At 33.6% G+C, this 24,943-nt stretch overlaps 1 protein-coding gene across 1 annotated transcript; it reads right to left on the reverse strand.

Annotated features, from left to right (window-relative positions):
• Positions 1-1,879: 1,879 nt before the first annotated feature.
• LOC111614118 (organic cation transporter protein-like) lies at positions 1,880-21,369 on the reverse strand. Its single transcript, XM_023355500.1, has 9 exons — positions 20,939-21,369; positions 12,621-12,724; positions 12,390-12,544; positions 12,142-12,310; positions 10,952-11,090; positions 10,570-10,885; positions 5,897-6,078; positions 5,662-5,819; positions 1,880-2,066 (listed from the first exon to the last, which is right to left on the reverse strand). Exons 1-9 carry the CDS (start codon positions 21,335-21,337, stop codon positions 2,021-2,023), a joined length of 1,668 nt encoding a protein of 555 aa, XP_023211268.1. The 5' UTR covers positions 21,338-21,369; the 3' UTR covers positions 1,880-2,020.
• Positions 21,370-24,943: the final 3,574 nt, after the last annotated feature.

The following is a 24,943-nucleotide window of genomic DNA, read 5'->3' on the forward strand; positions in this document are numbered from 1 at the left end:
ATTTAAATTAAGTTAAACAAAATATATCCATAGATAATGTCTGTTACATTCGTAATAATTTACTCATCGTAAATTTGATGAATTTGATATAGACGAGTAAACGAATTTTGTTCTCGATTGTGTTTCCTTATTCTACGATACCAAACCAATGAATAATGTGTAACATGAGTTTTTCCTCGTGTAAATGAGAAAACAAAATGACTGTATAAGGATGAAAAAAATCCTTATACAGTAGTGTTGCAACGAATAGTATATTCGGCCAGGAGCGTGGCCGAATAGCCGAATATTCGGCCAAACAATTCGGCTTGATGAACGCACGTACGAAAATTGGCGCGCAAACCGCATTATGGCGAGGAACCTGATCTCTATTGGCCGCTGTCACTATGCTTCGCCAATCGCGTTAATTCTTGACAGTTGTAGCGGACAGACACGAGCGACATGGCAATATGTGACAAATGATGATATCAAACATAGATAACAATGAAATGACCTACACGTGTAAATAACGGAAAAAGAACAGAGAAGGACCGCGAAGTGAAAATGAGAAAATAAATACGAAATTGAGTTGATGACATAATCGAACAAGTGGAGGCAGCTTATTGGAGCGAAATTCGCGGCCGTCAATGCCAAACAATTGTTGTCATAGACTTCGGAAAGCTAAATGCTTGTAATAAAAGCGTGCACGGGCGAAAGCCTGGGGCCGTTCGGGCTACCAAGCTGTCTCGAATTTGTGAAATCGTAACTGTGACTTATTCCGACGTCCTATGTGACTTATTCCGACGTCTCTTTTCTCCGTTATCACTAAGCTATGAGTCACGTAATTGTAAAATTGGAAATCTACGACAGAAAAGTGACGAATCGAAAGTATCGTGAGCGCCTATTATGGTGTATGCATAGGCATACGTAAACTAGAGCGATAGAGGAAAAAAAGAAAAGAGCAAAGACGTACGCTTAAAAAGAAGAATAGGCAGGGTCATACCCTCAGATGCGCGACGATTCTCCAACGAATAGGTGTGTGTACGTGTGCTGATCTTTGTAATTATAAATTGTGAATACATATGACTAATATTATTTTCTTTTTTATTTTGTGCATGTTATAAGTTATAAATAAATATAAACAAACAACACTAATCCGATAACATTAAATCTAAATACCAAAATGATTAATTTACTATGTTTTTGTTATTTCTTAATCCTGTTTTTAGGTATTCGGTATTCGGCCGAATAGCGAAAAATAGGCCGAATACTGAATAGTAACCGAATATTCGTTACATCACTATTATACAGTCATTTTCTCCTCAATAATTTATATAAATACAATTAATTTGATTATTTTCGATTACATATTTAAAATCTTGAGTACCGCATTTATGTACGATCAAATTTCGATGTAGCGTACTTTTAAATAGTGCCACTCTCACACCAACGAACACTCGGGTGAACGGATCTTTTGAATAAATATTAAATAGAAAGAACGTCGGTACTTGTAGAGCAGTGTTATTACAAAATCATGTAATAATTAACTCTTAAAAATGCATAGATCTGATTCCTATATGTAATTTTTATTATTTTAGGCATTTCAATTTAATACCAGACTTTATTTCGAATAAAGTTTGGTCGGGCTAAAGTTTGTTTATTTTCCTATTTTAATTTGCTATTCTTGATCACTTTTATGACTTTCTAAAAGTGCTCCATACATTTTACAAGAAGATAAAATCATTCTTATTTATAATGATTTTTTTCGTAATTAATTCTTCTTGATTTCAATCGTTATTTCTTTGTTTCGTCTAAATTATACGCTTTAGGCATTTCAATTTAGTACCAGACTTTATTTCTAATAAAGTTTGGTCGCGCTAAAGTTTGTTTATTTAGCTCAAGTTTGTTCATTTTCTTATTTTAATTTGCTATTCTTAATCACTTTTATGACTTTCTAAAAGTGCTCCATACTTTTTACAAGAAGATAAAATCATTCTTATTTATAATGATTTTTTTCGTAATTAATTCTTCTTGATTTCAATCGTTATTTCTTTGTTTCGTCTAAATTATACGCTTTAGTTCTTGTTTTCCTAGAAAAAAAAATTGTAAAGTTTTTATTAGTAATATTTATTACCAAAATTTATGTTATAGACTCGTCAAGAGTTTGTTGCTTTATAAAAAATATTTCTATGGTATCAGGAGATACCATAGAAACAAACAACACTAACTGTCTCTGTATATAAAATATTGCAACATTTATGACACTTGAACCAGGGCCGTGCCGTGCTATGATACAGAGAGGCAGCCGCATTTGCGGCACCGCAAGGGGGCGACATAAGGAGCATTTAAGAGGCGGCATTTCGAAGACTTGCATCGTACTGAGAAAATCTACCGCATGGCACTGACTTGAACAATGGGGAAAGATAGAAGAAGGATTACTGTTGACTTTGAATGTTTTATAAGAAGACGTTTACATTTATAATAAAACTAGCAGATGTACCCGACGTTGTTCAGGCAAAAAGTAACGATAGCGAAGATTAGATTATAAACCGATCTTACTAGTTTTCACTGAGTGCAAGAAATTCTCTAATTAGTCTCTTTTGAGACTAATTAAAGAATTTTTACATTGTCTGAAAATATGTTCGATTTTCTACAAAGACTCAAAATACCGCATCTGCGCCTGTAAATCTTGCACGCCGCTTTCTCTTAACACTTCCATTGTTAAGGGATACACTTCTTTCATTCCCATGTGGTACCCTACTGAAACGCAGTTAAAAGCAAAAAATTGCATCTAAAATAGTACAGTAGAAGCTGAATTCTTTAGGATAAGCCTTAATTCTTTCTCTCTTTTCCCGTAGGGGGAGAGGGAATTTCGAAAAATCACTTCTTAGTGTACATTTTCGTAACGTACCCTAACTGTGTACCAAATTTCAACTTTTAACCTCTAACCGTTTGGGCTCTGCGCTTATTATTATTATCATCATCATCAACCTATCTCGATTATATATATACAGAAGATTTAATTGTCATAAGACATATTATCTCTTCTGCCTTTATATTAAAATTTCATGCTAATGTCACAGTTACATTCATCTTTCTTTCTTCGTGTACTCAACCAATTTGATATTGAATTATTATACAGGGTGTGGCGTAAAGAGTGGATAATCCGTTGCCTATGGATAGGGGACATCATGGCTATTCAGAAAATTAAACATTGTGTTTAGTAAAAGTGTCATAGTTTTCGAGTTATTGGACATTTTCTATTTTTTTGGAAAATGGACTCCTTCGTTCACATTTTCAATGTTATAGTCACAAATCAAGGATTTTTCCCTGTGTGTTTTTGAATACTAGTCTTGGATGCATGTTCTAACAAACGTAAGCTGTCATTTTATTGTCATAGACTTTGTTTTTTAAGAACAAAAAATAATTGAAAATTTTGTTTCATTTTTTTCGGTGTAAAAAAGTACTGTAACCTGTGTGACAAACTAACTAATAATTTGCATAACTAATAATTACAGTACCTTTTTTACACCAAAAAAAAAAGAAACAAAAATTTTGAATTATTCTTTATTCTCAAAAAACAAAGTCTATGACACTAAAATGGTAGTTTACGTTTGATAGAACATGCATCCAAGACTAGTATTCAAAAACAGACAGGGACAATCCTTGGTTTGTGACTATGACATTGAAAAATGTGAACGAGGGAGTCCATTTTCCAAAAAATTAGAAAATGTCCAATAACTCGAAAACTATGACACTTTTACTAAACACAATGTTTAATTTTCTGAACAGTCATGATGTCCTCTATCCGTAGTAAATGCCACACCCTGTATATGGAAATAAAATTGTCATCTTATGTCTTTCAGATAAGGTGGCCACTGTATTTTTCACAAGCAATTATTTTATTGTGACACAGTCAGAATTCCGGCTGTAATTTTTAATCATATTTTTAATTTATTTAATTTAAAATATATGTTCTCCGCCTCAAATTTGTAATGTTTTGTCCCTGTACATCACATTTTTCCTGTTCCCAATAGAGTCATCCTTGTCATCCCTATCTCTTTTCAGGGGGAAATGTTTGAATTGAAATAACGTGATTTCCGGTTCAAACCGGAAATTCGTACATGGTTATTCGGCATTACAAGGTCTGTTCAAAAAGTATCGGACCTTTATTTTTTTCGCGTAAACCAATGATGCGCGAGAGGCCTCCTTCGGTGGAGTTGTGGAGGGGACAGTCATGCACAGCCCTGAATTTTTTCCCGCCTGCAGGAAGCGTCAGTCGTTGGCAATAGGCCTATGAGTGAGGTCATGTAGTGCGCTCTCGTCGGATTCCACTAAGCTGGAAAATGACTGAACAGCGTGAGCAGCGATATTACATCAAATTTTGCCAAAAACCTTGGCGATACCCGAGTGTAAACCATTCGCAAGATTCAGCAGGCTTTCGGGGACGATCCTCGAGGCCAAAAAAANGAAAATGTTTTAAAGTATTGAAAAGATTTCGAAGGCATTTAAAGAAACTGGCTGACCTCTGAAAACCTTTTAATTTAATTTAATATTGAAAATGGATGTTTAATTCCGTGCTGTTAGCGTGGAATAATTCTAAAATAAATGAAAATTTCTATGGAAATCTTTTTAAACTAGATCAGTAGATTATTTCATTTATCAAATAATGACTTCTAATATTTGATTTAATAAATAAGGTTTCAATTTTTATAAAATTAGTTTCGGAAGATATAGGTATATATGAACAGTTGTGAAGAATAATAAAGCTATTTCTCTTTATTATAATTATTCAAACGCAATTAATATTTAAAGCAATACGTCTCGAAACGTTTAATCCATATTTGCAAACCTTTCATTTTGGGGACGAACACAACTATGGTGATTCCAAATCAGAACTCTAAAGACGGCTCAGAATAGCCTATAACTTCAGGTTTTTAAGTCTCTTCTGTTACAGCGATACAGTATTGTGTTATCATGGCGCAAGATAGAAGAATGACGAGGTGCCAGTGGCGTAGCGTGGATGTCAGCCGCTCGGGGCGGGGGAAAATTTCACCGACCTCTTATTTAGGTATCTCAATTTAAAAGACTAAAATTGAATTTCGTCATAAGTAATGAAAAATTCCGTGCTCATTTCAATCGGTCCGAATCGTAGGTGCGATAAAAATATGAAATGAAATGGTTCAAATTTTTACAAGATATTATTATTATTTATTGCGAAATTTTGCCGCCCCTAAGAGTGCCGCCCGGGGCGGGCCTCCTCTGCCGCCTCCACTACGCTACGCCACTGCAAGGTGCTAAAAAACGATGGCTCCATCTAGCCTTGCTAGATGGCTCTTTAAAAAGATGGCCACTTTGGAGTAGTTGTTCCATAGTATATCACCAAATTAATTTGTTTTTCCGATTGTGAGCAACTTTCGAATGTTAAAAATTCAATCAATGATTGCTAATTTGTACGGAATAAAAATGACGAGTTAATGTTAAATATATAAACTCGACTCTTATGTAAAGACGCAACGAACTAAGAGTTCATATACAAATACAGATATTAGACACTTCAATGGTGCTAAGCAATCATTTATATTTTTCACTTTCCGAGGAATGCCGCTGTAAGAGACCTTATTTATCAGTCAACCATCGTAATTAAAACATATTATTAAACAATAATTTATTAGTCGAACTTACCAGAAGATAAAACAATTATTTATACCCATATTTTCTCCATCTTCGATGGTCTGTGGAAGATGCACATTTAACGTTTCGGGCAAAATTAAACAAATTAATGCTCCCAGTATACTGAAAATTCCAATTAAAGTAAGTGGCAAAGTCGTTCGGTATGTGGACTAAAGGAAAATTGAATCTTGTAATAGAAATGAAAAATTTCCTAGAAGTATATTTATGTGCGTCAATATTTACTCACCAGAAGTAATATATATGGAGCAAAAACTGTGGCAAGTATACCCACTGACTGAAGTAGAGCCAATGCTGAATTTCGTAAAGATGTGGGAAATAATTCACAACCGTAAACGAAAACCAAACTAAATGCACCCGATATAGCAGCTTTGCTAATAATAGCTAGAATAACACCGGTCCAAACGTAATCTGAGGAGAAAAATTTAGTATATGAAAACAAAATTCACATTTATCCATATGTTTACCTGCATTTTGGAAATTATAAAATTTACATATTGAACACAGTAATATTTAAATTGCAAAATTGAGATTAAATATGTGATTAAGTATAAATTGTTGATTTAGACGTGTAATTCTAATATTTAATTTGAGAAAGACATGCAATTGCAATTAATACGAACTGAAATTTGTATTCAGTTCGTATACAAATACGAACTGAATTTTCGTATTTGTATACGAATTTTCGTATACAAAATTTTCGTATACAAATATACCGTACAGCACGTAAAAAGCATTTTACTGTAATAAATCATTAGTATGATAAATGTTCTAGTTGAATTTATAATTTAAACATTTGATATAAATTATCGTGTTTTACGGCATATAAGACGCACCCCTACAGCACGGCACAGAATATTTAGGAAAAGTATTTAGTGTATTTAATCCATCCCTCGCCTTTGGCAATCGGTTCCCAAATATTTTTTACTCTATCTGGCCCGTAGTCTCGAGTTTTTCGTGTTACAACACCGACCGTGTTGAAGGTGTCACGTGGTATCATCTCACACTCTGACGTCAAATTGGTTGTCTCGAGTTATAACTCACGAGCTTTCCCATATGACCATGTGAGTTCCTACTCACTTTGAGTCGAGCATGTGAGATGTCTACACGAAAGTGAAAATGGCTGACGGATATGCTATTCTGATAGCAATCGAAGCATTAGAAAGAGCCGAAAGAGTTAAGAAGACAACGAATTTTTCGACCACGAGTAGATGCCAATTCTTTTTATGTCAAGTCAACACAAAAAATTTTAACCACTTGCCGTACGAATGTTTTTAAAAGAATTTTTAATTAAACATAAAAAATACTTAAAACTGAAAAAAAACGAAAGAAATGCGTTAATTTTGAAGAAAAAGCTTCAAAGTTTAACTTCCTTTGTCTCGCCTTTCTGCGAAATTTGACACCAATGAGTCATTGTTTACACAGCTGGATGACCTTGAGAACATCTGGTGTGGGATTTCCCGGGATATTCTCATAGACGTCTCGGGAGAAGAAGGGTTTAAAGTAGGTGAATACTAGCTGGCGGTATATTTTTAAATATTTTTAAAAAATTAAAATTTTAATTGCGATTTCCGACCCCCGATTTAATTAAACTTATATATAATAAAATATATTAATTAAAAAAATTAAAAAACAATTGGAGGTCGTTTTTGACATCAGAAAGTAGCTTTAAATAACTTTACCGAAGTCAAATCCGTGCACTACAACTTTAGAACGATTAATTAATTTTGATAAAAAAATCGCATTAAAAAACAATTAAGCGTTAATTGCGCGTCATTAAAGGTTGATTAAAATCGCGATAAAATTTTTTTGCGATGGTAAAAATTTTTGAAAAAATTTGAAGGCAAAAAACATTCCAAAAATAAAAAAAAATTTGGGCCGAAAGGACCGCGTGTTCTGTAACGCTATGTAACTTGCCCGAGTTAACTCGGGTCCGGACGTTTTAATTGATAAAATTATACAACAAATTTTTCCAAAAATAAAAAGAAGTATCTAATTCAGGGGTGTCCAACCCTCGGCCCAACGCAAGTTTCAATGCGGTCCAATAAATATGTAAACAAAACCAAAAAATTTTATTTATTTATTTATTTTTATTTATTTCAACGGCATAAACTCAAAAAAGAAGTTTCACAAAGTTTATACATATTCTATTTTTCAGTGGAAAGAAAATATTTTCAAATACTTGGAAATGTGTGAATAAGGAAGAAATACTAAATAAAGTTGGAGTTGTGACTCAAAGATTATAGTCCCAAATTCGGGGAAAGAAGAGAAAATCGGAAAGATGAGAAGTAGTGAGAAAGGTTAAATAAACCTTCTGTTATGCAAATATTGACCCTTAATTTTCCAACCTTCCTCACTTATTTATCTTTTGTCCTTCCTCTCCTTTCCTCGCATTTGAGTCTATAATCCTTAAGTCCCAACTCCAGCATTATTTAGTATTCCTTCCAACGTTGCAACATTTGGCTATATTGCGCCAAATGTGGCTACGTTTTCTTTTGTTTGACAGAAAAACTATCATTTGGCGCTTTTGCTACTTTTTGGGCTACGTATTATTATATTATTCATAAATACAGTGTTTTTTTTAAACTGATGGTACTCAGAGACATCTGTAGAGCAATCTAACGGCCGGAATGTTGCCAAATTTGAGAGAATGACTAAGGACAACATGGGAAAGAGATTCCTGAAAGAAAAAAGTAGTACCTAAATTCGCCGGTAGGGGTGGATTTAGCGCTGTTGTAGCGAAACAGCTAAGAATTTGCTTAACGCGCTGGTAACACCTCAAAATCCAAATTCACAATGACGTGGTCGTTTGAGCTTAAAAGACAAGGACAAAAGTCCGAAGTGCATTCCAGACTTCAGCAGAGTTCAACGTGCATCTTTCGTTACCTCAGCGTCCGTTGCTTGTGAAACATTATTATCTTAACCAATGGAGCGCACCGGGCGCTCTTCGTGAGTTTAGAACCCGTAACAACCGGCACAGAGGTTCTCTATCAATTAATGCAGAGAAAGTCTTGATAAAGAAATTTGAAGAGACAGGATCCTTAGCAGTTCGGCCTGGTAGAGGGCAAAAACCCGTGTCTGCACAGACAGTGATGTTGCGATTGCACTCGTTGAAGGTTCTAACCCCCGGATCTAACCCCATGTGACTTTTTCCTATGGGGTTACTTAAAGTCTAAGGTCTGTCTTGATGGTGTCCCCAACCTGATGACCTTGAAGAACAACATTTTTTGAACTGTGATGAACATTCCTGCAGATATGTTACGTTCGGATGTAGAGAACACGGTGTTCAGGATGCAATGTGTGTCCAGCAGGACGGTGGTCACATTGAAGGAGGAAGGTTATTTGCTGATTAATTAAACTTTCATTATTGCACTGAAACCTCTGTCCGATTATTCATTCGCGTGTTTGTTAATTGCAGCTGTGTTTTATGCAAATTCTTAGCTGTTTCGCTACAACAGCGCCAAATCCAACCCTACCGGCGAATTTAGGTACTATTTTTTCCCTTCGCAGAATCCCTTTCTTACGTCTTCTTTAGTCACTATCCCAGATATGGCGACCGTCCAGCTGTTAGATTGCTCTACAGATGTCTCTGAGTACCGTCAGTTTAAAAAACTAAAAAAACTGTACTTTAAAATGGTGTAAAATGAGGGTTTTTATAAATTAGTGACCCAAATAAAACAAATATTTGCGTTTTTCAAATAAATTTTCGTTTGTCTCTTTTTTAATAAATGAATTTATCTATTTATAAGTAAAAATTGAAAATGTCTGTATAAGTAATTTTTAAAATATTATTTTTCATGATAAAGCTTTAATACTTATTATTATAATCCAAACATGTTAATCCTGAAATATACTTGTATATTGGCCACAAGTATATATAATATATATAAATACTTGTGGCCCAAAACTCCAAGACTTCTTCCAATGTGGCCCAGAGAAACAAAAAGGTTGGACACCCCTGATCTAATTCATCGAAAAAGAGAATTAAAATAATAGTAAATTAAATGTATAAATTATAAGAGCGTAGGCACTATATTAAGATTATTTATTAATCAGAACTTAACACTTCTGATTAATAAATAATCTTAATAGATAAAACAATTTAAGAAATAGATCAAGGAAGAAAACTGCACGAAAAAAGGATTAAATTAAAATACTTTTTCCATTACACAACGGATTAAATTTTAAGCTCCAGCACACGCAATTAATTTTTCAACTAACTCTCTCCACAAATCAAATTGTCTTTTTTTTTGTAAATTCGTTGTCGAATTTTTTACTGTTTATTTTCTTATTATTTTCTATATATATTTACTAATATATCCTTTTGTTCTTCGCTTAATTTTAAAATAAACCATTGGAGGTTTCCATTATGTTTCTGCTTACTATATTGTTATAAGACAAAACCCTTTAACTGTAACACGTGTAAACTAATTCACGTTGATTTGTTTACAACTTGTTACGGTTAAGTTGATTGGTCGAATCATTATAGTCGCAAACCCAGATGCATTGTAAATAATCCCATCGTGCTTAACGACGCACGTAATCAAGTGAGTATAACGTTTTTCCGCTCGTCTTTCGAGTTCGTTCGATGGGTTTAACTCGAGACTACCAATTATGCGAGTCATATAGTAACACGAGTGAGTTCGATGACGTCAATTCGTGTAACACGAAAAACTCGAGACTAAATTAAAATTTGCACTATTACATATTAAAGAAAAAGACAAGTTTAGAAGAAATCACTAACAATTCATATTTAACATTAACATATGTGAAAGTTACATAGCTATAGTAATAAATAAACTTACAAATAAAATACCTAGTACATGAGTATCGGTACATATAATTTGGAGAAATTCATTATGCTATGAGCCTATGTCGTAAAATACGGTAAATAAAAATTACCTGGTGGGAAGAACATTACAGCCAAACACCCCAATCCGGCAATTCCCATGGACAAGAAGAGACTTAATCTTCTACCAATCTTATCCATGGCTACCATGACGATTAGAATTCCTGGTATTTCCGAAAAGGAGTTAATGGCATTTGCAAGATAATCGTTGATTTTCATGTTCATCGCGTTGTATACCAAGACAGCATACACCAAAGTTATTATTGCCCAATCGAAGCACAGAATAAATTGTCGACATCTCATATTTGGATATTTTAACAGTTCTAAATACGACGATGAACTGGACGTTTGGCTTTCGTAGCCTTCTTTCTGGATTTAAACATTTAATTAATCACGTAACGAGATTATAGTTTATGTTAAATAATGAAATGTTACCTTTTTTTGTTGGAGGAATTTCTTTAGAAAATCCTTCTCGATGGTTTTCTTATTAACTTTAGCGATTTTCTGAACGATTTTTTCGGCTTCGTCGATGCGATTTTGGCTTATGAGCCATCTCGGTGATTCCGGAACAAACCTGCGAATATCGAAATTATAAATCATTTCAACATATAAATATTACATTACATCACTTTAAAATTCAGTCCATTCTGATTCGTAGGCGTTGCAGAAATAAGTTAGGTTAATTTAAAATTTTAGAAGCACTAATTAATTACGCTACATAGTCTTTTAAATATTATTTTATTAATATTAGTCAATTGTGAGTATAATCTATTTTAGTTAAACAAGGACGTTTTCTTTTTACGAAGTATCGTCTTCATTTTAGTTTTTTGTCCATCTTGGTCAAAAATATCAGCAACGTCTTTACGTTTTTATAATTTTATCATAGTTGTGTATGGATATTAATATATTATTAATTGAATATTTCTTCGAGAGGATCGCCTTTGTTCAGTCGAGTTTCGAGCGTTTTTTTTTTTGCAGAACTTGTGCTCGAATATCGAATCGTTCCAGTACCGAGTTACCTTTGTATGTCGTTTGTCATTTCACGGTGCCTGCGATTTTAAAAAAGTTTAATAACACTTACCTAAAAATACTTAAATAAACTTTACTAAATATGAAGATTGATGTATAAAAACAAAACAAAGTGAGTCTTAAAAGCTAAAGTCTGAAAACAACGACGACACCCGCTTGATAGAAATGCTAGGACAAGGAACAAACACATTCTACTATCGGTTTTCATTAAATGAAACCTGACGAAAAACACAAAAAACAAATTGAAAGTTTCAGTTCGTGGGCAAATTTCGAAGGGCGCGTTTTTACTTGAATAAAAAAAAAGTACCAAATAACAGAGTTTACACTTATTACTATTTTGTACAAAGGATTTCCCAAACCGCGTTAGAGTGAAACCAGAAGTAATGGTATACGGAGGATATCCTCAATTTTCCAACCGTGTTATATAAGTATCGTGTTATACGAGGGTTATCTGTATTATATATTTTTAAATATGAAAATCATCGTAATAGAGTAATTTTGATAAATATTATTTAAAATTATAAAAACGTCTTTTACGTATACAGTACATTGCTTTCATTGCCCAAAGTTTACTTAGAAAAGTGTAAAATACTTACCACCAATACGCCAAAAGTGGTATAAATGGAATACTATACATAAGTGTTATATAAAACCAATCTCTTAATAAATATGCTATTGCAGTGTATATAATTAGAGCCCCAGCATAAACAATTCCACAGATCATTCCTGTAATACATCGTTTATTGGGTGTCGTTAATTCTGTAACTATAAAAATGTGTAATGTATACCAATAATCTTATAACTAATTTGATTTAGCATAATAAAAATCTTTTAAAAACTTTACACAAAATAAACGGAGTAAGATAACACGAAGAACAAGTAAAACCTAAGATTCCTCTATATATAATGTACGCCGTATAGTTTGGCGGATAACAAGACACCAACCCGATCAAAATAGTGGAGACGAGCATGATGAATAGACATGGTTTCCTACCCCACCTGCAAAATTATTAAAGAAAATTAATGTTAGATTGTATCAGATAAAGGATTCAAAAAACTGCGTTGTTTTTCATACTTATCGCTGATAAACCCGATCCAAAATTCACTAATGACACATCCAATAGATAGCATAGAATTAGCAAGGGCTGTTTTCCATTTTTGACCACAAACGATGTTCCACTGAAAATACAAAATAATATGATAATTTTTACAATAAAAATGTAGTTTAATTGAAAAATGATTCAGTAATAATATTAAATACTACAGTATAAAATAAAAATATATATACAGTATGTCCAATAATTAACTGATTACCTTTAATACCTCGGTTACTCTCTACATAGAGTTCGTTGAGGTCTTGTTTTAAAGCTTTTCAGATAAGCTATCTTCTAGTCCATTGAAAACACTAAGGTTTTTTTGTATGTTTAATAAAAAATAAATAAGTATTTTAGTACGTACACGGTGGAGATATGCGTGTACTTTACTCCTACTGAAATATATGCATATATGTATGAAAAACATGAAATTATTTCGCAATACTTTAAAATAGCAAAGAAATTTTCGTTTTTAATATCATATACACTGTAAACAGAACTGAATAGAGGTATAATACCCGAAATTCATATTCTGCTTGATTAAAGCTTATATTTACATCATTTCGCCGTTTTTTATTTTAGTTTTTTTTATCTTTTATTTTTTCGTATGATAAGTTCGTTATAGCAATTTTATGCTCACATAGAAGACATTAATACAGTCAGACATGAATCTTTTAAATCAGTAAGTGATTTTTAACATAAATATAATAAACCTGTTATTAACGTAATACATATGCAGTTTGTTAAGTAAACAACTCGCTATCAATTCAACAGTATTTAATAATTTAACGTAACAATAATAACCACAAGTTTAAAGCTTTTGCGGGCATATGAAATTAGTTTATTAAGTTATCAACGCAGAAGTATAAAGTTTATGGTAATAAATATACTGAGATAAAAACGAAAATGCAGATAAAGTATAAAACTTAATGTATTAAATGAAGCAGTATTTGTGGATGTAGTCTGTTGAATGTAGTTTTACTACTTAAACTAAAACTCAGGAACGCGACTAAAACATGACTACAAGTAAGCAATAAATAATAATAAATGATTTGAAAATTGTAAGATAATCNAATTTTTACTTTTAAGGAAATAGGAGAGAAAAAAAATAGCGTTTATCGGTTATTTTGCAGCGAGCACTTTTAAACCTGGCTGGTGGTATACCTGGCAGGTTTACCGGTACGTGTGTACAGTACTCTGTTTTAGAGGCAGGGTTCATCCCGAATAGCGAGAGGCACCTCCAAGCTTTTTCTCCTGAAACTATTAAGAATCAAGCGTCATAGCTTTAAACTCTGAGCATCTCTGTTTAATCTCGATTTATTACGTTATCAGACATTAAAATTTCAAGATTTAAAACATTAAAAAAATTATTTGAATTTTAAAATTTGATGTCAAAAAATTAATAATAAAGTTTAAAACTTTGAAAGCATCTTTCATTGAACAGAAAGTAGAAAATATGTTATTCAAATATAAACCTACCTGATGACGTGGTCGTCCAACTATTGAAGGAAAAACAGCTCGGGGAGCATCATCACCCGCGAATCCAGCTTTACATATTCCGGAACCATTGTCTACGACAAGAGCTACAACTTCCTCTTCACACATAATTTACTCGAATAGATACTTAGAGTATTTATTATTCAGTATCGTTCAACTCTATGAAATAAACAATCGTAAATATATTTCAGAAAACACGAATAAATTAAAAATCCATCAATATAAAAACGAATACAATATTAACGTTAGAATTCATAAACCTTGTACTGTACCATAAAAAACTTAAGATGGCAGCCTGCCGCTCGGGGGGATCCGGAATCGAATCCGGACGGGTTAATTTAAAAATAGTGTTTATGATGTTGATGTAATTTTTATAAATTAGCATTTTAAACTTCTAATATAACATTTCTATAAAATGTACTTTTTTGTAGCCTACTGACATTAATTGGCTTATTTTTCTAAAATGTTTCTACGAGTTTAAAAAATTCAGTCACGAGTTGCATAAGTTTCCCGAGATTTTATTTTAAAAATAGTTTTTATATTATTAATCACAACAAATATATTTGTGTATGGCGCCATCTGTTATGAGATTTACTTATTTGACGACGACACACGATTCCTTCCATCTGGCCCTTTAATCATCAAACTTTCATTACATCAATGCTCTTAGATGCTATACACAAGCTACCATGAAAAATTTCTTTGTTACTCTTTACCGCATCCTGACATATTAAACGAAATAAACGCCAACAGGCAGAGATACGCGGAATTTTTCCCTTTCTTTGACATTTTTAAGTTTAAGAAGTCTCAAAACGTGGAGATTTGCAAAAATCTGCAAAGTCAAATTTGACAGAATTCCAATACTCGCCATTGCTATACGTACATAACGGCCGGGAAAGTCAAATTAGTAGAAAATTAAGAAATGTAAAGTTTTGAACAGTATTTTAATAGAAGAATTAAACAGGATTCTAAAGCAAGAAATTGTTTGATTCTATCTACTTCCGTCTCCGAGAATATTTGGAAAAGGATTTCCCCATATAAAAGCATTAAATTGTATCTCCATCTTCTGGAAATTGCGTGCATAACCAAACAACCATGTTACGTTTTAAACATTTTTTTAGAATGTAAATCAATTAGAATGTAAACGTTTTTTAGAATGTAAATCAATTAGAATGTAAACATTTTTTTAGAATGTAAATCAATTAGAATGTAAACATTTTAGAATGTAAACATTTTAGAATGTAGAGATCATTTATAAAGAACCCTTCCCCTCTCATTTGGAAAAATTTAGCCATTAGAAGACATTAATTAAAGAAACATAAAATTCATTTTAGTTAGCCTATTATAATAAATCGATCTGTCGTAATTCCATCCGAATTTGCAGTCAGTCACGAGCCATCTGTTTTGGATCAAAATGATGTCAATAATGTTTCTTGTTGTTCCATCACTTGATCTCCATGTCTATTTGCTACAGTTCTTTTGTTGGAATTTGGTGTTACAGATCATTAATTAATTAAATTATGATCGAGGGGAAATTCAAGCAGTCTTTTCCCTCGTTTATTCCGTGCTCCAACATATCCATACTTGTCAATCCAAATCTGCCGGAATATCTTTGTTATGTCTGTAATTATTGCTACATCGTGCAATCTAAACCGAAGAAGTACTTCTCAGATGTCTTGTTGAGTTTTTGGCCCAATTAATAGACAGTCATTCAGTGTTGATGTTGATGTTTTACTAAATGCGTCAAATACCACCCTCAGGGATGTCGTAGTACTGTCTGGTTTAATTATTGAGTTATTTATCTCATCATGCAGGAATTCACCATAGTGGAGATCCCTTTTGGTCAATACTTGCCACTAATTCCATATGACCTAAAGCATAGTATTCCCACAGAAATGCCTGATATTTACTTTTTATCCCTGGCTGTTGGTCTAATCTTCTATTCAAATGCTTGAGCCTAATAAGCGCAATGTCATATCATTTTTCTAAATCAGATTTGTTTTCACGGAATGGAAGCCTCACATAGTAACGTCCGTCTGGTCCTCTGCTGTAGTTAGAGATAAATTGTCTCTCACATGCTTACTCCTCGGATGTCATTTTCTCAGAAAACTGAACTATCTCCTCAAGTTTCCCAAAACGCTGTAATTGCTGTTGTATCTCAAAGTTTGCCTGATTTACACATATAGTCATGGATGCAGGATGTTTGCTAGAAAGTCTGCCAGAAAGCACCCACCAAATTTGGTATTAAAGGCCGTTGGTCGTCTGTGAGTATCGGGAATTTTACCATCTTTCAGGATGTTTGCGAAGTATTCGGGCTCCAAGATTACCTGCCAAGTTTGTCCTCTGACCAAGGTAAGGTATTTTGCTTGGGTACACCCGGTTACTTCCAGACATATCTGAAGCTTGTAACTGGATAACTTGCTCATTATGAAAACTCAGACAACGCATTCAAAATTATGACTGCGGGTTCTAGTCTTAAAATTAAGCTTTACAATTCCTCTAGTTGTGCTTGATGTAGACCGGCCAATTCCTTAGTACGTCTAAGACTGTCTTGCAAGACAGCTTTCTGAAATAAATTTCGCCTGCGAACTAGAGTCCAACAAGACACATCAATATTGTCATTCATTAACATTATCACATAACCGCACATTTCACGTAACCGCAGAGCCAGTTGTAAAACATTTCACGTAACCGCAAGCAGAAGCTTGATTACACAAGCTTCTGCTTGCGGTTACGTGAAATGTTTTACAACTGGCTCTGGGTCGAACAAACCATCGCACCAGATTTTTTCTCGTTACGATGAAGTACAGTAGATCCCCCTATAAAACCGTTTCCTATAGTTGTGATTCCTATAAAAATTGTGGCAGTATCCGTAAACAACGGTAAAAATAACTCCTATAATACGTAAAACGTCATCGGGCAGCCGAACTACTTTCCCGCCGTCTGTAGCGCCATGCTACGGACGTTTAGGCGGATAAATCGAGTTTAGTATCGTCTGTTCATATAATTATATATAAATTAGGTACTGTACATATAATTATATATTAATTATATATAAATTAGGTACTGTATATATAATTATATATTAACTTAATTTATTGTAACTTTATTATAATTAAATATATATTTTTCGCCGTCTAGCGTCACGCTACGGCGAGTTAGGCGACCTATCGTCTGTCCAGTACTGTAATTTTATACATTTCTTGTGAAAGAAACATTTCTTATTTAACGGCCATAAAAATTATTTATATTAAGGATGTCTCCAAAGGTCAACGAAGTTTTCGCAGAAAAATAATATCAGAAATCGCGGCCGCGGTTTGATGCGCTGTTCCGCGACGAAACCAAGCTTTAGCAACGGGCGTAGTCGAACGGTACACACTCGGTAAGCAATCCTACAATTTTTTGTTTATAACGTAGTTTATACGGATTATTTTCAAAAAAATATACGTATTTTGGAAATGTTGAGTCGAATTAGTCTAGAATCGATTAATTTTATGAAAGAAAACCTTTCAAACAGCCGTAGTCCGTAAACTATGATTCCTACAAAATTGATTCATAAAGAACGGAACGTATCTACCGTCTTATAGGGGGATCTACTGTAATGAATGTTGCCTGACACTGCACCGATAACAGCTTGTAGCCAACGGACTTTGCCTAATTGTATCTTTTACTCAAACAGTTAAAACATAAGGCATTCTTACATTCTTTCTCACTATGTTATTTTGTTGTTCTGGTCGATACACTTATACAGTGGACGTAACCCTTTACAAGTAACACAAATTTTATTGTTTGCCGTTGGTGCGAGGTTTAGAGCCGCAGTCGCTTCTCGTGCGTTACTTCATCTATTTGTTGTGCCTGTTGAAGCAGTTGCAACTTTGACTCTAACAATTGTCTTGCTAGCTTCTAGTGCATGACATCTCTGCTCAATGTATTTCTTGAGACTTCTAAGCAGTATTGTAGCGTAGGGGGGCGGCAGGGGCGGCCCGCCTCGGGCGGCACTTTTTAGAGGGCGGCAAAATTACGTTTTAGGGATCGGCAAAATTTCGCAATAAATAATAATAATATCTTGTAAGAATTTGAACCATTTTATTTCATATTTTCGTCCATCTACGATTCGGACCGATTGAAATGAGCACGGAATAGTGTTACCATCCGACTCGCCGTCGATGTCGTGCGCGACCTGTCGACTTTTTTTTTCTGCTTGTACGGATCATTCGTATTCATATACACCTCCAATATCTAATAGGGCTGTCATCTAGATTACTTACGTTACTCCTACGCAAGTTTCCCTTGTCGCTAACTGTAACTGATTACTGAACCAGCATGCACTGCAAATTATTCTTCATTGCAAAATGATATACGCATGCATCAGGAACTTCTGTTCGAACAAACCTCACCTGCCGTCAGGGTCAGCGATTTTAAAAAGGTGGCAACACTAGCACGGAATTTTTCATTACTTATTATGTGACGAAACTGAATTTTAATCTTTTAAATTGAGATACCTAAATAAGGGGGCGGCGAAATTTTTCTCCGCCCCGGGCGGCTGACACCCACGCTACGCCACTGCTTCTAAGCACTGGATATTCCTTATCTTTGTTGGATAATTCCTACTCACGTCGAGTATCTGCATCCAATCTTTCAATAAACAGATAGATTAAAACTAGATCCATTCCACTTCCACTTCAAGTGCCATAGCGCTCTGATATGTTTTACGGTAGTAACTACCAATCTACGCAGGCCTACAACGGATTCACTCCTCAAGGCTGGCTGTTCGAAGAGTGTTTTTAAGTGACACGGGACCAATTGTCGGCGATTCTGATTCCTATAGTTCAGCAGATTCCAGGACTAGTTATAGTTGGCATCAGTCACTTCCAGCTAATGGAAAAGACCGCTGCCTCTCCCGAAAGTGACGTTTTTGAATAGTGAAGCTTCTGTGCTGCACTTATAGCCGCCTTGTTATGTATCATAATTGTGAACATATCACGAAAGGCATAGCACTAAGTTATTTCCCGAAAAAGTAGGCAACTTGTATTCTAGACAGTTTGACCTCTGAACTGATCAGCTCTCTTTGTCTCTTGTCTTCTTCCACTTCACTAAAATGATTTGTCTCTTTTTCTTCCACTTCACTAAAATGAAGCTCGTAGCTTTCCTCCTCGTCATTTTGACAAACCTCTAAGAGCTGATTATGAAGCTCCAAAGCTTCATAATGCTTAGTCAGCTCTTAGAGGAGTATGAAAATACTCCTTTCAAGCGGAGTGTAGGTCGAAATCTTGAAAGTCGTTATTAACGAGTGTACTAATTCCCGAAATTCTGGTATTCATCGAGACTTGTTGTCTCTTAAAAATATCCGTCTTATCCATGTTGACTGTATTTCAGTCGCGAGACTAGACCTAACTCTGAATCAATACTGTTGCCAATACCAATAGATTACAAATAGATGTGGCCTTCCAAATCCACCTTTGACGGACAAAAATGTACATACGTAACAGACGAACGAGACATGAAACACTTTAAATTAACAGTAACAACTTTAATTAAGCACTGATACAAATTTTGGCGTGCTCACAACCAGGCCCGCCGTAAGCGGGCGTGCAAGGCGGGCACCGCACGCGGGCGGCACGTCCAGGGGGGCGGCAAATCGAGCGATCGGTCACGAATTATTCAAAGTCATTGTCATAATACCCACCCTACTTATAGCATAAGAAATGTCTTCGCATGGAGAAAAAAATTTGACCGGTGCGCAATTACTATATTCTTATTTATATTATAGCTTAACAGCGTTTCTATTGGCATTTATCAGAATTAAGATGCAATGCGAAACGTCTGTCGGCAGGTTGAACTATCCGGCGGTGCCTGAAAGGCCAAGTACCCATAGTCGTGCTCTATGACAGAAGTTGACAGGACTGGCGAAAATAGGGAATCCCCACAGAGCTTCCTTCTCAATTTGTACTTGTACTCATTCGAACAGTTCTATCGCATATCAAATTGCAATTATTTTGTTAATAATTCTTCTGACATGGGTCTAAGTATAATTAATGATATTTTAATTTGGTTAGAATTTAAATCTGAAACTTAAAGACGATTCAAGTAGTGAAACAGACATTAACGGTATTGATTTGTTTAATGAAATCAATACTTTAAAGTTGCATTTTCTAGAAAACCAATCTAATGATCCACAAACCCTATTACAATACCTTTTTACTGATGACTTAATTTTAACATTTCCGAACACAGCAATAGCACTAAGAATATTACTTACATTACCGGTTTCAGTTGCATTTGGTGAAAGGTCCTTTTCAAAGTTAAAAATTATAGAAAAAAAACTATTTAAGATCAACAATGCACCAGCAAAGACTAAGTAATTTAGCTATAGTTTTAATTGAGCACGAAATCTTAGACAGCTTGGATACAAAAAAAAATTGATAGCAGGTATCGCAAACATAAAGGCAAGAAGAGTTCAATTTCTGTAGATAAATATTTATAATGTTTTACACTTAAGTAAACAAAAATAACTTAGTAATAATAAATAGTTTTTCTCTGTAAAGTATTTCTTTTCTTTTTTCACACCCTTATGAGACAACACTAAAGAGCCTTTCTAGCAACCTCGGCGTAGGTAGTCGTAGTTAAGCAGGGGGCGGCATAATCGGTATTGCACATGGGCGTTAAAACAGCTAGCGGCGCCCCTGCTCACAACTACTTGCAGTTTTGTAATGTTGTTAGGTACAGTACACACACACACACAAAAATACATTTTACAAGTACTGCTAGATACAATTAAACATTAAAGAAACATAAAACTCACCTTAGTTATTAGCGTATTATAATAAATCGATCTGTCGTAATTCCATCCGAATTTGCAATCAGTAACGGGCCAACTTTTATTGGAAGACGACACGTTGTTAATCAGGTAATCCAAAGCCACGTTGGTGTAGTTAACGTCGTACATTTTACACTGACTCGGTTGCCATTCTCCTTCTCTCTCCTCCCAAGGGATACTCAGATTCTTGACCTCATCCAAAGCAATTCCATAATTTTCCAGTTCTGGTATTTTGCACCAATGTTCGGGAGTGGCGAATACAAAAACATAGCTGAGAATGATAAATGCGAAAGGAAAATTTGTAGGTATTAATAAAGCGCAGTATAAAATAATCTGGTATCGTCCGAAGCCTCCCAAAATGGGTAAAACGTCGTCGAAGTTCATCTTCTAACAGTCTTGCACGCTATCGATGAATCTAAATATGTACAGTACAGTATTAATGAACAACTACGTGCATTAGAACCTGTTTGCAATCGTGCTGCGCATTAAAATTAAAAGTACTTGTACAATGATGAGGTTTGAAAATTTGTGTGTAGCGTAAAAGTAATTCGGAAAATGTTCTTGAAAACGTCCTTCGCGATGTCTAAGTTATTCGAACGTATTTCCGATTACAGGCTATTTCCGAAATAGCGGGACAAATTTCGGGAAATGAGTCTTCGTAGAATATAGAAAAAATACAGCAACCAGTTGCTTAGCTTTTCAGGCAACATTTACAACTGCGTGTAGCGCCATATGTTATATTTTATTGTAAAAAATTTTATACTTTTAATTATTATAAAGTAGAAAAAAGCTTAATTTTGAGGATAGAGATGAGTTTTATTAAAAGAGGAAAAATTGTAAATGCTAATAACGAGTAAAATCCTTATTATTTCCGACTGTACTAGAGATACGACACGCGATCTCCTCTATCTCCCCGCCTTATCGAGCTTTAACCACCAAAATTTAATAGCATTAATCCCACTAATACACAAATTTTTCTACATAATTTCAGAAATTTTCGACAAAAAGCCCGAGAGTTACTAAGCTTCAAAGAGGGTGAACAAAATTCTGCCCCCTTACACACTAACATCTATACATATATAAAAACTTTGAGTTTTTGCATTTTGCGATGTTTCAAGGTCTCCTAGAGTCCATAAATGTAAAAGTCATGGAAAGAGGCTCAATTTTTGACCGATTGCCATATTTTCCCTCTTATATGTAACAATCAGTAATGTAAAAATATATATAATTATATATCGTGACTCGGACGCTTTTTGAGGAAACAAATCTCTTATTACAGTGTCAGGTGCTAGACAAATTCTGTCATTAATAGAGAGTTAATAAGAAAGTTAATAAGAGAGTTAATAAATAAGAGAGTTAATAAAAAATTCTTTTTTATTAACTCTCTGAATAACCCGTAAAATATTTATTATTCGAATTTAATATCCTTTTATTCTGCAAAGCGGTTTTGTCCTCGAGCATCAGTATATTGAAATTTTAAACTAATATAATATCATAAAAAAAAATTATTTTCATTCGTATACATTTCATAATCGGCCGTTTTACAATTAGGCCTACTTGTATGCATTATATTTACAGTGAAAAATAATAGTTGTGTGATGAATGTGTCTTCTAACGTTTTCTCAAAAACTTACATCTTTTATTTTGTATAATAACAGACGTGTTATCAATTGCAAACAGAGGTCTTTCGTAATTTCACTCTTCGATGAATGATGATAAATGTACTTCTACAGTGCCGTAAATGAATGAAACTTATCACGATCTATTATCATTTATTACATTATTTTTTCGCTGTTAAGTGTCTCAGACTGTACGCAGATCGAGTGCTCTTCGCCTCGTTGACTTTGATGATTAAACAAGTATTTATGAATAATTTCCACAAGCTTAATTTACATATTCTTAAGCCTAATTTACATATTTATAATTTAATTATTTACATATTCTATTGCAATATCGCTAAGAATAAACTTAAATTTATCTTTCGTGTATCAGCTTAGTGTTTGGATAAAATAACAATAAGAAATATTTTATATTAAACATTATAATGACAGTTTTCTTGAGAGAGTTGACATGATTTAATTTTATTAACATGAAGTAATATTAATGTTTATTTTAAAAAAATTAAATATAAATTACTAAATTAAAACGATGAAATGTGTGTCCAGACAATGCCGCAGCTTCTAAATACTTAATGGGCATTGACGTGATAGGACTTTTCCTGCTTTGAGTGGCTTCAGTGTAATGTTCGTAGATATTTTACTAAATATCACATCTTGAAAAAGCTGTGTACGTTCTCATTATCTAAAAACACATACTTTATTGATCCAGTAAAGGATAATGGAATGTTTTGCTACCAATTCATTAATAGTAATCATATTAATGATGGCAGAGATACAATTTACGAAAATGTTTAAAATACAGTCAGTGATACTTTTATCTTAATGTGAAAACATCTCAAGATTTTTACGTTTCAACAAATTATAATCAGATGGTTAAGACAGTCTATCTGAATTTCCATTAAAATAATTACGGATTGAATTGAAACTATCCATTAATTAAGTAAATTTTCTTTCATGTCCATTTCACGCTAAATTTTGAAAAATTTTTGGCTAAATTTTCATATTTATATATTAAATTTTGCTAATTTTTCGGAAACGAAAATTTCTCCAAAATTCGCCCAGAATTACTCTAGGAGTAAAAAAATTGTGTATGTTTATGGTTGTCATTTTTTGCTAAAAATTTAGAAATTTAGGCATCTATGTGCTCATCCAAAAATCCTGATAAGACTCATGCCCTTCAAGCCTGCCTACTTTTCGCGAGGTTACGATTTTGCAGAGCCAATCCAGTAATCTTATATTCGTTCAAGTCATTACATTCGTTCAAGTCGTTACATTCGTCGCGCAATGCTTATGATTTTTCAAATTTGCACAGTAATGTCAATGCTTTGGGCTAAACGTTTTCGGTAATATACGGTATAATAAAGAATACCATCAAATTGGATGCATATTTTTCAAATTACTGCGTTTTTTCTATTTGTTCCTTAATGTATGTTACTTATTGATATAAATTTATTTAACAGGATTATTAAGGTTGAATGTTCTAAATGAATATTGTTAAAACTCTCATTAATATAAATCCGAAAGATAGATATAATAAACTTAAAGTCTTCGTTTAGAAAAAAAAAATTTATTTATAAATATAAGACAATCTATTATTATATAATTATTTATAATTTTTGCAATAAAATAACAATAAAATATCTATATTCTTATAAATATGTTATTTAAATTATTAATTTGTAGTTTCATGAAAATGACTCCAAAAATCTGTTATGATTTAAATTATTTTATGAAGGTGTTAACACAGGATGACTTCATTGTCCAGTTTTCTCTCATTGTCCACGAAAATCTTCATCAAAAACCAACTCTAAATAACTCATTGCAGTACTCTTTATTGTTCTGTTATTTCCTATTTGACCTGTAAATTAATTTTAATAGGAAATTCTTTGACAGTTCTTCAGTGAAAGTCAGAAAGCTTTCAAAGTTTTGATGCACTTTAAGAAAAACTTTGAAGAAAGGACTTATGTAATACATCTTCCTCACTACAGGATACACCAGAACAATTATTCTTGGTTACAAATTCTGAAAGAGGGTGTTTTTGGCTACGTTAAACAACTGCAAATGTAATAAATCTTGAATTCTTGAAACGATCTCGAATTAAAGAACAGCATTGTCCATCGAAATTATAAATTATACCATGTGTTGCAGATGTATGAGTTATGAGCTGTACAGCTTCCATAACTCATACATCTGCTTCGTGGAGCTGCTGCGATGTCTTATTCTCACCAATACATTATCCCTAAAGTAACCTTCAGAATAAAATACCCCAAATTATCACAGTGGTTACACTATAAATATATTTCAAGTAGTTCTGATCATATGTGAAATGTATACGAGGAACTCTTAACACGTTTGTAAAAGATTGCAGAAG

This window comes from Centruroides sculpturatus, unplaced genomic scaffold, assembly GCF_000671375.1.
Source record: "Centruroides sculpturatus isolate CEXI.00-Female unplaced genomic scaffold, Cexi_2.0 scaffold1815, whole genome shotgun sequence".
Taxonomy (NCBI): Eukaryota; Metazoa; Arthropoda; class Arachnida; order Scorpiones; family Buthidae; genus Centruroides; species Centruroides sculpturatus.

Coding starts and splice junctions, on each gene's coding strand:
- LOC111614118 (XM_023355500.1), bottom strand. CDS start 21,337: ATGAACTTCGACGACGTTTTACCCATTTTGGGAGGCTTCGGACGATAC. Junction 10,886..10,951: donor AATTCCTCCAACAAAAAAAG/GTAACATTTCAT, acceptor GTTTAAATCCAG/AAAGAAGGCTACGAAAGCCA. Junction 2,067..5,661: donor AATAATTGTTTTATCTTCTG/GTAAGTTCGACT, acceptor TTTTTTTTCTAG/GAAAACAAGAACTAAAGCGT.